This window comes from Candoia aspera, chromosome 4 (genome assembly GCF_035149785.1).
Source record: "Candoia aspera isolate rCanAsp1 chromosome 4, rCanAsp1.hap2, whole genome shotgun sequence".
Lineage (NCBI taxonomy): Eukaryota > Metazoa > Chordata > Lepidosauria > Squamata > Boidae > Candoia > Candoia aspera.
The window spans coordinates 17485349-17503991 of record NC_086156.1 but is presented as its reverse complement, the minus strand read 5'-3'; the positions used below and the strand labels follow the sequence as shown (position 1 = coordinate 17503991).

The following is an 18643-nucleotide window of genomic DNA, read 5'->3' as shown; positions in this document are numbered from 1 at the left end:
TATAAAATATATAGCTACCAAAGGCTTGTACATACAAAAATAATTAAATTATTAAGTAGAAAATGCCAAGTAGAAAAGGATAGACATAAAGGGAGAGCATTCTGAAGTGCCTGGGATAATTGTGGTGAAATATTGTGTAATTTGAATTCCATTGTACAGCAGGCAATTTCTGATAGCCATTCACGTAAGTACATTGGACCCCCAAAGATGAAAGTGGGCACATATGGGAAGATATGTTTTAGAATCAATACTTGGATCTCAAGATAATACCAATTCTTTGAACTAGTCCTAGAAAAAGACTGGGAGCCAGCCAGTGTAGCTTATAAAGTTCTAGCATCACACGACCACAGTGACCAGTCTAAGTTAGCAACCTAACAGCTTTAGTTTAGCTTATGCGGTTTTCAAACTATTTTCAATTATTTGTTCACTTACATTATATTAAAAGAAATCCCACCAAGCAATTATCGGAACCTGGATAAATGATGCTGATCATCCATTCATCCATCCATCCATCCATCCATCCATCCCTTACCTTTACCACTCCATTTTCATGCATGGTAATGCAATTGTTGGGATCCTCTGACAGCTGATAGAGTGCTTGTGCAGTTGCTCGGTGAACTTCTGGATCACTTGATTTCAGGTAACGTACCAAAGGAGCAACAGCTTTGGTATCTCCAAAGCCAACCCTGTTACTTCCCCACATACAGCAGCGAGAAATGGCCTCAGCTAAGTGACGTCTTAATTTGTCATTGTTCTAAGCAAAGACGAAAAATAAGTTATTGTAAAAATGCATTCCCTGACTTTTTAATGGAAATCACTTCACATGACAGAGACTATAAAAATGCAATGAATGGAGCTTAAAGAGAAAAAGGATTGGCTTCTTTGTCCTCACTATTTTATTGCTAATTTACATCACTTTTTAAAAATATATTTTGGATCTCTGAACAATTATATTTTTATCAGAATAACCAGACTCTGAAAGCCAGACCCTTTCCTCTGTAACACTACGAAATGAGTGTTCTTCAACAGCCAAACTGCAAGAAATGTAAAATATGACATCATAAAGTATATTCCAGAATATTTTGGAATAATATTCCCAGAATAACAACAAAATTTTACTTACTGTATTTGCTAATCTGGATAATAAAGGAACAACACCATGATCTGTTATAACAGCTAAATTCTCTTCATCTTTTGCTATGTTGGTGATCGCAGCACACACACTTGCCAAAACGTCTTTATTCTCCGATTTTAAAAGATTAACTATTAGTTCCAAACCACCAACAAATGAACGAACCATTTCACCAGCATCCTAAGTAAAAACAAGACAAAGTATATAACTTTATTTCTGTGAATAATTTTCAAAATTGTAACTAGATCTCAGCAATTAGGAATTCTAGAAATATCTATATAGGTGACCAAGTTTTTCTAGCAACACAGCAGAAATCACTACCTTCTATCTCCAAAAGTATAATAGCCCTATGTACTTCAGAATCACATATCTAAGTTGCAATGTGATTTGTGAGACCAAATCATTACCAGCTATTACTTTTCAAATGAAAATACCATGATACACATACTTATCTGTCAAAATTCTAAAGTGTGATATCTTTCATGTTTCAGAATCACACTCTCATTTTAATCTGAACTCACATAAACTAAATGCTTCTCTGAAAAGGCACAGTGTTGATAAACATTATACCCTTACAGATAAAAGCCTACCAAAAAAATCAGTAGTATTTTCCATTTAGAGTATCTCAGAAAGCTTAAGATGTCAAAGCCAATTTATCAGCTCTGGTTGCTTTTGCCCAAAAATGTGATGGTGTGGCTGTGCAAATAAACTTGAGTTACCAAGAGTCTTCTGTGGACTATGATTCCTTCTGGAGAACTTATCCTTGTCCAATTCCATTGCTTACCATTTTAAAGGAAACCCAATTTATAAAGTCTATTTATAGAATGAGAGGAAGAAGGAGAAAATTCAGTATGCCTCTTCTGCATTTCATTAAACATTCTATATAAGAAAAGGAACTAATAACATAAAGTGAGTAATTAATATATGAGCAAAATATCTTGGAAAAGACTATATACAGTATGTCTGAGGGATGGACAATGTCTACATTCTTTGAAGTCCAGATTGATGCCATACAAAATAATTTCTATAATGAAGGTTAATACTGTCTACCTATAAAGACTTCACCATTATAGAATACGAATACATATATTTAATACTAAAGCAAATATTATAGTAAATGTGTTATATAAAATTATAGGGAAATATTTTATAAGTTTCATTAAGATTTAGCATAGCTGCCACAGATCAGAAAAAAACATTTTGTTGGGCCTATGGACCCACAGACAATAATCTCTTGTTCCTACAAATATTACTGTTGGGTAGGAACAGCTAAAAATGAATACACTAATTTTGTTAATTTAGTTCATTCATCGTCTGTGGCTCACCTTGCAAAAGCTAAAACCAATTTTTCATAGAAAAAGCTACAAGGCAGGGTTAATCTGAAATATATAATATTTCTCATCATGTTATCATTGGTTCAATTTATCATATATTTATTTTAGTTATTTCTAGATGTTCCAAGTCCCTGGAACACCTTAGAATTTCAATTGTAAGCAAACCATTATCTTCTTCAGTTATAAGCCTGACTTAAGGGTTTTTCAATTAACAAAATAAGAACGCTATCATGGTATGATCAATCAAGAATCTTTAATTTACAGCCTTTAATTTATTAAAATCAAGTTTAGCTGTACATATTGCTTCAAAACAATTATTTTCATGTACTAAGGGCCAGTTCAGATGTTTACATCAGTTCCCCAATAATTCATTTTGACTTAGTTTGTTCAGATGTCCATGAATAGACAAATTCACCTACCAATGTTTTATACCCAATGAACTTGAAAATGTAGGGATAATTTGCAGAATCCTAAATAATGCACAATAGATTTTTTTATGGTGTGGGTTCTGACAAAATCGGGGAAATTAACCCCAAAATACTGGCAACTGAAATACAAATTATTATTATTATTATTATTATTATTATTTTACCATAAGTATTACAACCCCTAATATTAGATGAGCAGACTATTTCTAACTATAGCAAGAGGGTATGAAGAGATTTGGTGGTGAGTTAATGCTTATCAAATAAGAACAGAAGAAAACCTCAGCATGGCAAGATCCTACTTAAAAAGTGCAATGGGAGCTTTACATGTCAGTCATATGGGGATGGCAAACAAGAAGCAGAATAGATAATATGAAAACTCTATCAGAAGAAACATACAAATGAGGTAAGAGAAAGTATCTTTATTATATACAGTAATAAGAATCAACTGCTCTGCTTAGAACAATCATTCTGTACTGCTTTCTTTCAATGGAAGCATGGTTCTATGAGATTCCAAGAGCCCAATGAAAGGTTAGTGGTCCTGATATTGTAGTTCCTTCATGAATCATCTGAATGGTTGTTTGCTCACAAACAAAAACATAGTTCGTGCTGTCCCTAGATGCACTGTAGATTTAGCACATATGCTTTCAATAATTTTAATAGCTGAAATGTGTATTTCTTTCATAAGATTTAGTTAATCAGGTTACATGATGGGATTACTACATACTCGTCAATTACATGAGCTCAGGCCATCAAACATAGTTCCTCTTACCACATATTAGAATTTCATTCATAGCTTTGTGTGTTGAAAAAAGTTAAAGCCATAGAGTTAATCAAACTAAGAAAGTGTAAAGAACTATGTTCTATAGTTGTGGTGTTTTTCTTCATCTCTTGAATGAAGGTTTTTGTTTGTTAAAGTTCACCAAATTGCTCTCCACATTCTGTGCAATTAAAAGTGCCTGAATCACTTCAGATCCTATCAGTCTTTGTTTGGGATCAGCATGGCAACCCTGCTTCAAACAAGGAAGACTTTGTAATCCCTGAATGTTTTTTTATGTTTACATTATTCACCACAGGGAATAAAGTAGTATCATGACTACAAAATGACTTTCCAATATCAACAGAGCTCAGAACACTTTTCACTGCAATTCTTCATAATTATTTGCTTAGATTGGCTAATGTACTTCCACTCTGTCACAGCAATTACTTCTACCGTTATGGTTTGTAGCTATTGAATTAACCGGCTAATTAATCTAAATCTACTTCTGTTAAGAGGATTCTGTTGCCTCAATGCTGCTCTTTAAACACACAGACAGACACACACACACACACGATTAGTTTTGATATATACCTTACTACTGCAAAAAAACCAATCATTACCGCCATGCAAGAATAACACTTGCCATAATGTATAGATATGCTCTTCTGTTGCCGATGCAGCATGCCTGTTACTTCCTCAGTGCCCCAATGCAGGCAGCCAAGGTACACCTGGATCTGGCTGACTGTGATGAAAGAGGAAAGCTTCCTCATAAACACACAGTATCATTTATTATAACTCAGGCTCTGTTTCATAGCTTGACATTCAGGAAGTGACACTGCAAATTATCTGCCTTAATCAAGTTAACTCTGCAACTTTCCATGCTTTCTATATAATCCCGCATTCAAGACTTCAGGTTCTACTAGTTCAATATTATTGCATAGGACTGTAAATGAAGTCTTCCAGAGATGGTTCATTTTCAAATATGAATCAAAAGTATGATAAATACATAGACTAAAAGGAGGGACAAATGGTGACTGGTATGGCTCCACTGACTCCAGTGATGTCCCATGGAATTGTCTGCACACCCTAAATTGTTTAAAACATCAATGAAATTTAATAGGGTGGTGCTGTTACAGTTAAGCATTTGATACAGCTCAAAAGCAAGTTCCATTTTTCCTTCCTGTTACTTAGGAAATACGTCCCTCTGCTGTTGCTAGTATCTTCCTAGCACCTTGACTCCCTGCTGCTTAAGGTAGGGCAGGACAGTATCAGGAACGGCAAAAATTGATTGCAGATGTAAGTAGCTTTCTTGTATTAATACAGAAGGATCATAGATTTTACTGTTTAGCAGATACGGGATACTGGAAAGTATAAACATCCTACTCCTTGCTTATTCAGCAATTCAGAGCTCTAAAAAGTAAGGCATATTGTACAGAAAGCATGGGGAAACTTAAACGAATACACATACATTAAGAAAGGGATAAGGAACATAAAAGGGGCAAGGCTTGTATTGTGTTGCCACAACCTCCTTCTTGCCCCTATTGAACCTCACTGTCGATGCTGCTAATCTTACCATTATCAAAAGCAAGTCTTTAAAATGGTATTTTTTAAAGAAGGAGCAAATTAAACCCTTGTTCATCAAGAAAATCAATCCTTTTTGTACTATCTTGGAGGATTTCAGTAGAACCCAGGTTTAGGTTTCATTAGTTCTATAATGTTTGGCACTCAATGGGTAATGCTCATAGAAAGCAAACTGCATATTCCTATCTAGGATTAATGATAATTCCTGAGTAATAAGAGAAGCAAACTCAGTGATAAACTCCTGTGTTTCCCAGCAGACGTTTTGAGAAAGAGGTTTCTCCTTAAATGATATAATTTTCATGCTCTAGCCCCCTTTCCCATTCTGGACCCTTCCATAAGGCAAGGGCAGTGCTGATCCAAATTGGTATGACAGTTGCATGTTCTCTGTTCAGAAGTTAATGAGCTTCAGAAGAAACATAGTGAAGCTACATTTGCTGCGTTTCCTCTGCAATGTGGAACCTTACTGGCATGAACTCCAACCTCATCCCATCTCTAGGGATTTCCCGTCCCCTCCTGAGCAAAATGCCATGGCCCCTTCAACCATTTCCTCTTTGCTTTTCCTCTGCTCTGAGGGGTATATCTGCCCCGCCCCTCTTCTTCTTCTTTTTTTGGTCACCTTGTAAAGCAAATGCAGTGAGGGAGGAGCAAGGAAGGGGGTGGGGCATCAGCTAGCCTCTGTTTTCCCACATTGGACAGCTGGAGCAAGTGCTAGCCAGCTTAAGGAGGTGGGGAGGATACATGTAGAGAACCACTCAACAGTGTGTAAACAGCACTGATGTTTGGGGAAGAAGCCAACAGCCGTTTGAACGTACCTTGTCCTCCCTCTTCAGCCTAACTTGCTAAACATTACCCATGTTGACTCTGGCAAGGTATTACTTATATGTTGGCTCCCTTTTCCTAAGCTTGCTCAGTTTCCTTTATGTGTATCTGGCTTCTATTAATCTCTCATCTTCTTTTGTGTCAACACGCCCTCCCACTTCCATCCTTCCATCCAACTGGTGTTTTACTCTGTCTTCCTCATCTCCTACTTCTTGGACGTGGACATATTTTATCAGAATTCTGGTAGTTATTCTTATACTAAACAGCATATCCAATTACTTTAAGTGTGGTTTTTATAGACCCTCCCCCCATATGTTCATTCAGTGTATGGGTAGACATATGAACACATGAACAAAAACTAAATCCACTATTTCCCAATTTGGAGGCATATTCTGAATTTGGTAATCACAAACTTTTCAATCTATGAGTCAGCAAATTGGTCAAATATTGTTCTTTTTTTGGAATGCTAAACTTCCTTCTTGTTAAAATTTGTGACATGAATCAAAATTGGATATTTTGATATCCAGTCTTATTTTCCCAGTGATGTAGTTATGGTAGAAATCTAGTATATAACAATATGACTAATGCAAGAGAATTCTTAGAAGTGTGGCACTCTGACCAAGCCATGATTAACAGCTATATAGACTTAACTTCTATCTAGGACCTATCAAAGATATAACCAAAGATTTCATTCACATGCAAATCAACTGCCACCCATATAAAACATGTGCAAACCCAAAATATAGTTCAGAGGACTCATACAACAAATAGGATTAATACTGTATGTCTTGCCATTTAGAGAGAATAAAATTCGGATATACTGCAATGTATTGTGTAATATGAAATGTAATTAAATGTTTACAGAAAAAAGTTGAGCACCAAAGCATACTTATACATCCCCAATGTTATGCAAAAAGCAGAAAAGGAATAAGAAAAAGGAAGTCATAAAAAGGCATGTGGTAAGAAATCTATTTTACACTATATTCACTATGACTGTCCATAAAAACCATCCATGCTTCCAAGATGTCCATACATTGGTTAATACATTGCCTTTTGTTCTGTAAAACACTCATCTCTCTCTTTTTGAGTATCTTCATCCAACTACAACTCTCCTGTCAACTAGTACAGTTTACAGGTAGTCTTCAGTTAACAACCATAACTGGAACTGGCAACTCTGTCGCTAAGCGACGTGAGTGTAAAGCGAAAAATCACATGACCGCGCTGACTTAGGAAGGCAGTTCTGGTTGTGGTCATTAAGCAAATCATGAATTGTTGTTAAGTGTGACATCACATGACAGCAACTTGCGACTTCTTGCTGGCTTCCCCATTGACCGTCAAACCTCAGAGCTGCACAAAACACTCCATATTTCAAGCCCATTCATTTCACCATCTGCTTCTCTAAATCAACAAACGTATTTCTCTCTCACATCCATACATTTCTAAATTATTTTTACCCCTAGATATCATTCATTCAGAATGTTGCCTGAAACTCATCCCTAGTCTTCAATTATCACCATTCTCTGGAGAGTAACTGTAAGAGAAGATTCTTCTGCTGATAAGGTGACTATTGATCTTTATGTAAACAAAATCCAGGAGAGGAACTCACTTGCCCTCTCAGACAAGACTGGCATTATCCCTGATTCTCTCAAAGCGTGTGAAAAAAATAGCCATAATCAAATGCTTTTGAGTTGCCTATGTATAGGTTCCACATTTGAAAGCAAAGTTACTTACTAGAATCTTTGTGTTCTCATTTCAACCTCTTCCCATATAAATCTTATTAATCTGAGAGAGAACTGTTCTTCTTCAGTCCTGATTGTAGCTGGGAAGAACTGACAGTACATGGATTCTTACTTTCGTATGTACCTAATACAACCTAAATGACACCAATTCATGCTTTCAACATATTTTTTAGCTCTTTCATTCATAATCAATCCTATATTTTCCTCCATGTATTTCTCCACTCCACAAGATCAGATCATCTTCATTTAGTTCTATTACATTCTTAGTTTTACAGAAACATATCTATTTTTCTTTTTTCATTTAATTAGCTAATTCATGCTCTTTATTATTTACTTCTCTTACATCCAAGTCACAATATTCCATGTGCCATGATCATCACCAGATGGACCTACAAACACTGATCTCTACCACCCATTATGACTTTGGTTAACTGAAGCTTTCATGTAACATTTATTAAAATAGCAAAGGTGCAGACTTGGTGTCCAGTCTTAGTCATAGCTGTGACACATGCAAAATTCCCCACTAAGATAAGAACAGCACTAGTCAGTTTTAGCACATGTAGCTCAGTACATCACAAGTAAAACCAAAGCCAAGTTTTATTCCAAGTATGTTTATGCTATAAAATCTCTAATCTTGCAAGTCAATATGCTATTGCCTGCATCCCACCAACTCAGAGGTACATAGAGTGTACTGATACAGGATGCAAAGCAATTTATAAATAGGGCAGGCTAAAAAACAATCTAAGATGAATCTTTAAAGTTTAATTAACCAGTAAAAGAGGTTTATAGCTGTCTCATTTACTGTGGCTAACATTTTCATATAATTCTAGAGATCCTATGATAAAAAAAACAGTAACTGGGGAGGGAGGAGAAATCTATGTTTTTTTAAAGGAGAAACCAATATTTCAAAATAATATAATTAGAGATATGACCAAAGCACAATAAAGTAAACTATAATCTTGTGACTGTGTTCATGCAGCCTAAAATTGCATTTGCCTTTTTTGCAGCTATATTGCATTACTAAGTCATATTCTGTCTGCAGTCAGCTACAGTTCCATGACATTTTTCCTTAGTCCTATTACCAAGCCAAGTGTCTCCTATCCTGTATCTGTGCATTGATTTTGCAACACCCTACTCAATAATGTAATAATTACTTCCAGTTTGATAAGATACTGTTTACACTGGCTATGTACCCAATTAATTGTCATGCCATTCAGCCAACATTAACTAACTAGCTAATCACAATATTATGGGTACTTTGTCAAATGTGTTGCTAAAAATAGAAAAACTGCTATTTTGGTTATTTATTGTTTAATTCACAACATTTGGTGATCATTCTGATCGTAATTTAAATTTATTTATTTATTTACCTTTGCATTTTCAATACAAGGACAGATAGCCCAGGCTGCACTTGCCTGAACATCTGGGTGGGGATTTTTCAACAATGACCATAATAAACGAACACCATCCAAGCGATCAATTATCCTATCAAAGAGAAATATGGAATTAATTAATGTATTCTATTATTGTAATCCATTATTGTAATCAATTAATATATTCCATTAATTGACTGATATCTTATTTATCCAAGTTCAATTTATTCAATTCAATTCAATTTATTAACATCATGGAGTAATAATATTCTTTAGCAATGGGTTCATTATAAATAAAAATAAACTGAAATTCTTTATAAATGGATGACTGTATATACATCATTTAGAAACATGACTGTACAAACATGATTCAGAAAAATATATATTTTGTATTTGATGAGTGAGATATACAATCTCATAATATTTTGCCTTAAAAATAATTTCTCAATAAAAATAAAATAAATGGCACTATATAGTAGGACTCTCGTAAACTTTGAAAACAAGCCATGTGACTTTTTAACAAGCTTCATGCAAAGTCAAACCAAAATTCAAACATACTAGTTTCTTTCATATAGCAATAAATACTTTCCAAAACAAATATTTATGCCAAAATGCTATGTACTTAACTCTATATTGAGTCTATGTTTAATTTATTTACCTTGCTCTATGACATATTTTAAATTTCTATGTGCTCACCTAACATTCAGAATGAAAATGGGTCACACCACCACAGTGCACCCTTTGTTAGGTACGAATAACGTGCAACTTGTTTCTCGTGCATTCCCTAAGACAAGACTCACACTGAATACTCTGTTATAATTGCTTAAACATACTGTAATCAAAGTATCATGTCTAGCTGAAAAATGAATTATCATCAGAGTCATCTTTAAACCATCTGTCTTATGTTTATATATCAATCAGTCTAGGGGATCATAACTTCATATTAAAACTCACCAAGTACTTTAAAATGGAGAGGAAGACCAAACAAAACTTAATATCCTTTACAAACTTAGCTTTGTTCAGGAAGATATGCAAAATTCAAAGCAGATGAGGTGAAGATAAAGAAAATCAAGCATGCTTTGATTTATAAACCTCATGTTTAATTCTACAGTTTGTTCACATTTCTAATTGTGAATACATTATTTTGGAAATAAAATAAAATAGAGATTTTACCTATGTAGAAATCAAACAGGAACATCTAATTTCTGTTCATTATGTAAAATGAGTTTGCCAGGAATGAAAAGTACAAAATCAGCCCAGTACATAATCATACAATTATTTTGATGCAGAGAGAATGTTTTAGGACACAAAGTCTTTGTCTAATGTAATTGCAGCTTTATTTAAATCAATGCAACCTGGTTATATCATTTTGATTCCAACATCCAGGTAATTTGGAAAGGACTAATGACAATGTGTTGGAGAGGACTAATGACAATTTGAAACATTAAATAAGGCAGACAGATTTAGACTGCCAGCACACAGAATGCCAAAAAAAAAAAAAAGTTTTGCATGGAAAGTGGAAAACAACATTTTAGACTAAGAAATAATTTAAACAGTTGATAGAAACACACAGAAAAGCTATTTAAAAAAAACATGTTCTAGGAGGAGGAAAGGGAACAGTAAAATCTATATAATGAATTCCGAATTCTACCCCAATGTTTCAGATAGTTTGATAATATTTTACAACCACTTCTAAAATATTTTAAAAACTAAGTAGTGTTTAGTTTCAAGTCTGTTTAATTACCTCTCAAGCCATCCTCCTTCTAAGACCCAGATCTTAGTTGTTAGCAGTTTAGAATGAGGCAACCAAGCCTGACAAATAGTAATCTGATCAAGGTCTCTCAACAAAGCCATGAATGACAGACTTATATGCTTTGGATATTAGAATTACATGCTTTCTGATCAAAGATTTGCACTGTATCAACTGTAGCATACTAGCACTTAACAAGGTAAAGAATTGGTTTTTTGATTTGATTAACCTTTCAGCCTATCCAGTTACACATTTGAAATATTCTGTTGTTATTGCTGCAGCATTACAGTACTCTGAACTTGTCTTCTTGACTCCATTGTTTTCTCTTCTGTTCCCACTTTCTGCTTCCATTATCTGTACAAGTCCATCAGCCAACTAAGATATTCAGAATCCTTGGTAAATCACTTGATGATGAACCTGGCCTTCTGCTTCCTACTCATCCCTTATTGCTTTAATCTTACCTCTCTCCTTAAGCTATCATCTACTCCCCATCCATTTATCTAGACATGAGCATCTTGGAGGACTAATTCTTAAGAGCTCCAGTCCACAAGAGCAATGGTAATAGCCGGTCAAGAGTCAAAGGGACAAAAGACATAGAACCACAAGCTTACAACAAAGACTCCTTATAAGTAATGGTTTATGTGGGGCTTGCTATTGCTCCCTAGACCGGCAGTGCAACCCAGCTGGTTTAGAGTGGAAGCTCAAGGCCTGAATTGTCAAACTGGCCAGCTGAAGATAGCCCAGAGCTGGGAATAATGTCCACCTTGATGCTCTTATGACCAGTTGCCAGAACTCTTGGCTCATTCTCTAGGACTGATTATTTGGATGCAGACCTAGTTCACTCTTGACACTTTTGAGTATTGGACAGTTTAGCTGACTCTTGGACTGCTGATTGACCTTGTCTTTGCTATACTCCTTGGCTCATTGTTTTTTGAGTAGAAGAAAAACTTAGCAAGTCCTGTTGGTTTGCCAAGCACAATGGTCCTCTAAGACAAAAGGACAAATTTGCTTGATTGGTTTTAGAATGAACTGCCTCTTATTCAAGCATCAAGTGAAGACAAGCTTTTGCTCTGTTGCTGAAAGCCATATCAAAACCAAAACATATCAAGTCCTATATTTTCCTGTTGCCACAGTTATAGAATTAGCCATGAGGAGCACAAAAAATTGTGAAAAGAAATGGACAAAAATATTATTGGGGTGAAAGACAGAAATTGTTTTTCTTTTTTAAGAAGTTTGAAGTTTATTTATTGTCATTTATTTATGGTCATAGACCAAACATTTTAAAGAAGTTTCTTCAAGAACCAGAAAAGAAAAGAAAAGCTAGAACCTTTTGGTGGAACCTTGAAGCCTGGACTATAATGTTAAACAGAGTCAAGAATGCCCTCCAAAAGTTAGCATGAACAACCTTGCAGGATAAGCAAGACTATAATCTTCTTACACAAATTGAGCTGAGGAATAAAGACAGCATGCCATTAGACCAGTTTTAAAACTATGTAGGGCAGATAAAACCCCCTGCTTATGAGATAGGACATTTTTTTGCCCTTATATATAGAGAAGTGTTCAACATTGAGATGTATGTAGTACCTTCCCAAAGGAGTACGTATTCTTGATGCTCCTGTACTCCATATATGGACATCACCTACCAAAGTTCATAGCCTGCAGGTTTTCTGTAAGACCCCCAGTACTCATATGTATCAGTCTTTCAATGTCTTATGAAGCACATAAATTATAAAACATTTGGATTCTCTGTCCATGGAGCACTCAGGAAGACCACTTGAAGTACTACAATTATCTCACCTTGATAGGGAGTTAGGCACATGCTGGAAGATACACGTTAGTAGGGAGAAACACACTTTCTAATAAAGACTTTTAAATTCTGCTTGTTGTATTCCTTCCTGTTTATGAAGAAAGAATTAAGTTTAGGAAACAAAATCTTCGTCCCAAGCAATGGTTTTAGAGGGAGAACCATTAAATATTAAAATAAAAAAGAGTTACTTGGGAATTGCTTCTTTGAACCCACTACAGCTTCACCCTATGATTGCGATGTTAAAATTACTGCTTCAACTAGTTAAAAACTATAGGCACAGCATGGAGATTTTAACACTTTATTGGCTTACACATTTGTATTCATTCATCCTTAGCATTTTAGACATTGTTGTGGTCTTAATTTCTTAACTAATGGTGAGTCAAAATGTTGAAATTTTGAGGCCAGTGCCTAAGTTAAGGATTGCCTAATAAAGGAGAATTGCCTTATTTATTTCTAGGTACCTAAAAGGAAAGCCATAGAGTATTTTATCATTTTATTTGATTTGCTAGAGTTTTACTCTTGATAACATCTTGAACAAGTACATATTTGTTATATTACATATAGCTGAGCTGAATGTCAAATTCAGAAGAACCTTCAGAACATCCAAGCAGAATGCACAAAAATAGAAAAGGTGCTTTTCAGTTCTAGGTAAAAGCCTCCACTAGGGGATTTTTAAAATTTAAGAAATGATAAAGTTACCATGCAACAGCAAGGTTAAAAAGTATGGTAATTATACAAGTTTAATGTGCAATTCCTGCCCCTGTTTAATTAAGCTTAAGGACGTTTCTGGACTCAAATAAAGTAATATTAAGCTGCACTTAAAATTTAGGCCTTCCTTAATCTGTGTGAATAGTAATAATTATATCATATAACATGGTGGTAGTCTTAGAATTAGGGATGCGGTGGCGCTGCGGGTTAAACTGCTGAGCTGCCGATCGGAAGGTCGGCGGTTCGAAACCGCGCGGCGGGGTGAGCTCCCGTTGCTAGTCCCAGCTCCTGCTCACCTAGCAGTTCGAAAACATGCCAATGTGAGTAGATCAATAGGTACCGCTTTGGCGGGAAGGTAACGGCGTTCCGTGTCGTCATGCTGGCCACATGACCCGGAAGTGTCCTATGGACAACGCCGGCTCTAACGGCTTAGAAACGGAGATGAGCACCGCCCCCTAGAGTCGGACACGACTGGACTTTACGTCAAGGGAAACCTTTACCTTTACCTTTTAGTCTTAGAATTGCCTTCCCTAATCAGGTATTCTCCAAAAATTTTTGGCCCACAAATTTCACTATTCCTCACCATGCTGCAGAAAATCTTAGGTTCTTTGGAAGCTGGAAGGTTCCTGCCAAACATAAATAAGGACTTGGTTTTTTTACTTGAGAAAACTAGGCAAGTTTATGCCATGAAGTCCAAGCTACTAGGACACTGGGGCCATAGGTCCATGTCTTCAGGATTTCTCCATTTTGACTGTATTTACTTCCAGGAATTCTGCATATAGATTGGCTGTTAAGGATCTATTTGTCTACTGATTTCATCTGATTTCATTATATTGCCTGACATACTTAGCTATGACAAACGACATTTGTTTGCCTTTCCTAAAGAGTTAGAGCTATTCCTCTAGATCACATTTACAGGGAGTTATTGCACATGTTTGAGCTCCTGGAATATTATTCTCCAAAATCCATTTGAGTTTCCTCTGTGCTACTCCGTGAGACTAGCTTTGATTGCTTCCCACCTTCACCCCCCCGGGTGAAGCTGTTTCCAGTTCCAGAAGAGTCATTGACAGTACAACCATCCTTCCTCAAGAGAGATCTACTATAATCTTACAATTGTAATTCCTGTGTTTTCCCACCCTTACTTCTGCACACAAGAAAATCCATGAAAGAAGAACAGAAAACATAAGTATGCAGAACTTTTTGAACAGTAGATCTGGAGACCATTCATTCTACAAAACACTAATGGTTTCCTAAACTACTGTGTATGTAAACCAATCTTGGTTACATTGATTACTTTTGCAATTGATACTGGAATATGTCTGCTAGACCCTGATTATTGTTGGTTATGCAATTGCTTTTTTAAACCAATACATGAGCTCATTTTAAAAATTTCTTGGATTGCCAGGGTTAAATTTGTTTTACTGCCAAAGTAACAGTTCTAAGTGAATCTACGGCAAGCCAGTTTTGTGCTTTAATAATTTGATATTGAATATTTCCAGGGTAAACAAGCCCCAGACTTGCTCAAAGACACACGCACACACTCTCAACATCTGTTTCTTATAGCTATCATCCTTTTTGTTACACCAGTATATGCCAGGACTCTCAAGACGTCTGACTGCATCTCCTGCCAATTGAGACCACATACACAAATGTAAACAGTGTTATACTGACTATATATATTGCGCTCCCTGGTAAGATTACAGGTTTCAAGTCTTACAAAGCACAATCTCATCTTTTGGAAAACCACAGTTCAACTCTTGTAAACTTAAACAAAAAGTTACAAACCGCTTTGATAAATAGTATTGTAAATCTGAGAGTCAAGCTACATCTGCTTGGTTTAACAAATCTTAAATTTTAGTGCATAAGACTTACTGAAAGACTGGTTTGAAGTTAAATAAAATACAACAGAAAATCTAATAAAATTCTACACTGTGATATTGCAGGATAGATAAACAAATACAAACACCCTCAAACAAATACATTTGGGGAAGTTTCTAAGATTACATTTTACATAGGCTAGACCAGCCTTCCCCAAACTGGTACTCACCAAATACTTTGCACAAAATCTCCCAGATTTCTCAGTCAACTTGGCAATGCTTGTTGGGAACGCTGGGAAAAGTCTGAAGGATGCCAGATTAGAGAAGGCTGGTCTCTGCAAAGAATTACTTAAGGGGGAACAGGATAAGCTACATAATATGTTTTTGTAAAACAAAAAGAGCATTCTGTTAAACTATTAACAGTGTGCTCTAGTATCTGAGGTATCTGTGTAACAAAATGTATTGTCACCCAGATTCAAGCCTATATTTCACACACTGGGCATTCAGGCAACTTCCAACCTCTCTCTGCAACCACTTCCAACCTCTCTTTGCATCTTTTGAGCATGCACATGTATATACAAGTACAAAAAAGAATCCCAGCTACTGATGTGAGACATTCAACACTTTGAGCAACAGGTTTTGGGGATACTTCGCAAAGTGCCCCTTCTAAAAGCTTTGTATAGCCCCACCATTTATAAAGTGGAAAAAATCCTGCTTCAATTAACTCTGGAAAGTTAATAAATCCAGACAGAAATGTGGGAGGCCGTGGCTGGATTCACACGTTGTACTAAGATATAACATGCATTACTTGTTTTGGCTTAGCGAGATGCGTGAATCCTGTTGTGGGTTGTTCATGGCATAAAATGTGATGCGATTTACTGTTGTTGTTGTTGATATGGCATACTATTTTTCAAAACAGTTTTCTTGGTACAGTTTACAGCACTTTAAAATTACAATTTATTTTTTAAAAACCCAAACAGTGATAAAAAATATACCACATATTAACAAGACACAGATGGGTAAAAAAACCCTTTATGGCAGCACAAGAATAAAAGTATGAATAATATATTAACAGTATGAAATAAAACATATTTGCCTGCAGCCAGAAGGATAATGAAGAGCTAGACACACCCTTTAGGAAGTCATTTCAAAATGAGGGAGTACCAGCAAGAAGGCCTAATCCTTGATACCCTTTGCTGCATCTCATCTAATCTGGAGCAGGGCCTCTGAGAACAAGCTAACCATGGCTAACTCAGCCAGTACTGATGACACAAATGACACTTAGCATGATGTTTGAATGTCCTCTTTCGTATGTTCTTTGCTGTCATTTTTCCATAAAGTTCCAATTATCATTAGGGGGTGGTGATGATGGCATTCAGTGACATTCTTGCATTGAACAATCAAATTGCAAGAACAAAATAAACTAAGAACAATTTATGCATATCTTAACTCAGGAATCATTTGAACTAGGCAGTATAGAAATACTTGTAATAAATAAATAAGCCTACTATTTACAAAAGCAACACAGCATCTATAACGGGAAACAATAAAGAAATAAAACTGAGATTACTAACATTTTCTAAGACATCGTAACTAATACTTTGAGTCAACCTCTTTTTTCCCTATTCACTGGAAAAGTGCTTTCTTAGATACAATAGAATTACAGATTTTGGCAATATGATTCTTCTGCTTCTTTTTAATTACAAATTCAATTTTATACAACTTTTCAAACATCAAATGCATAATATTTGCCTTTTTAAAAAATCCAGAAGAATATATTCTGACTCAGGATTCTAAGCTAATATAGAAAAGAACTGAACAAAGTCGGAACTACAATTCATTTACAGAAAAAGTATTAAAAAAATCCTCTCAAATGATCAGTAGTTCCTTTCCTTCCTCTTAAATAAAGCAATGTCTGTGAGATCACAGTGTTTAGGCATTCATTTGGATTCACCACTGTGCTTTGACCATATTCTATTATAAAACTGGATACAAAAGCAATAGGCTCCAAGCAGCGTACTACTGCTAATACAGTACATTGTTTGGATTCCTTTGCTGATTTATGGCACTACCAGTATTCAGTTAATACAAAAATTATATGTGAACTAACCATTCTTTCTTCAGCAAAGGATCGTTACCTTGTCGTGGTGCTGGAGCTTGAGCACCTCAATGATGCCATGAGCTAAACCGTGAAGGGCCACCCAAGACGGGAAGGTCATGACAGAGAGGTCAGACTAAATGCGATCCCTGAGGAAGGTAATGGCAACCCACCTCAGTATTCTTGCCGTGAAAACTAAATGGATCAGTACAACCAGAGATATGTCGGTATACCATCGGAAGATGAGACCCCCAGGTCGGAAGATGGTCAAAATGCTACTGGGGAGGAACAGAGGATGAGCTCAACTAGCCCCAGACGTGATGACGCAGCTAGCTCAAAGCCGAAAGGACGGCTAGCGGCCGACGGTGCTGGTGGTGAACGGCGAATCCGATGTTCTAAGGATCAACACACCATCGGAACCTGGAATGTAAGATCTATGAGCCAGGGCAAATTGGATGTGGTTATTGGTGAGATGTCAAGATTAAAGATAGACATTCTGGGCGTCAGTGAACTGAAATGGACTGGAATGGGCCACTTCACATCAAATGACCACCAGATCTACTACTGCGGACAAGAGGACCACAGAAGAAATGGAGTAGCCTTCATAATTAATAGTAAAGTGGCTAAAGCAGTGCTTGGATACAACCCAAAAAACGATAGAATGATCTCAATTCGAATTCAGGGCAAGCCATCTAACATCACAGTGATCCAAATATACGCCCCAACCACAAATGCTGAAGAAGCTGAAGTAGAGCAGTTCTATGAGGATCTGCAGCACCTACTGGACAACACGCCTAAAAGAGATGTTATTTTCATCACGGGAGACTGGAATGCTAAGGTGGGCAGTCAAATGACACCTCGAATTACAGGTAACTATGGCCTGGGAGAACAAAACGAAGCAGGACACAGGCTGATAGAATTTTGCCAAGACAATTCACTCTGCATAACAAACACTCTCTTCCAACAACCTAAGAGACGGCTTTATACATGGACTTCACCAGATGGACAACACCGAAATCAGATTGATTACATCCTTTGCAGCCAAAGGTGGCGGACATCTGTACAGTCGGTAAAAACAAGGCCTGGAGCTGACTGTAATTCAGATCACGAACTTCTTCTTGCACAATTTAGGATCAGACTAAAGAGATTAGGGAAGACCCACAGATCAGCTAGATATGAGCTCACTAATATTCCTAAGGAATATGCAGTGGAGGTGAAGAATAGATTTAAGGGACTGGACTTAGTAGATAGGGTCCCGGAAGAACTCTGGACAGAAGTTGGCAGCATTGTTCAGGAGGCG

At 36.3% G+C, this 18643-nt stretch overlaps 1 protein-coding gene across 1 annotated transcript in view; it reads right to left on the bottom strand.

The window, feature by feature from the left end:
- Positions 1-18643, bottom strand: part of ODAD2 (outer dynein arm docking complex subunit 2) — a 72320-nt gene that overhangs the window by 15639 nt on the left and 38038 nt on the right. The window contains exons 16-18 of the mRNA XM_063301918.1: positions 9161-9275; positions 1124-1312; positions 533-754 (exon numbers count right to left, since the gene is read on the bottom strand). Coding sequence (XP_063157988.1) covers positions 533-754; positions 1124-1312; positions 9161-9275 — 526 coding nt within the window. The remainder of the gene's footprint in view (positions 1-532; positions 755-1123; positions 1313-9160; positions 9276-18643) is intronic.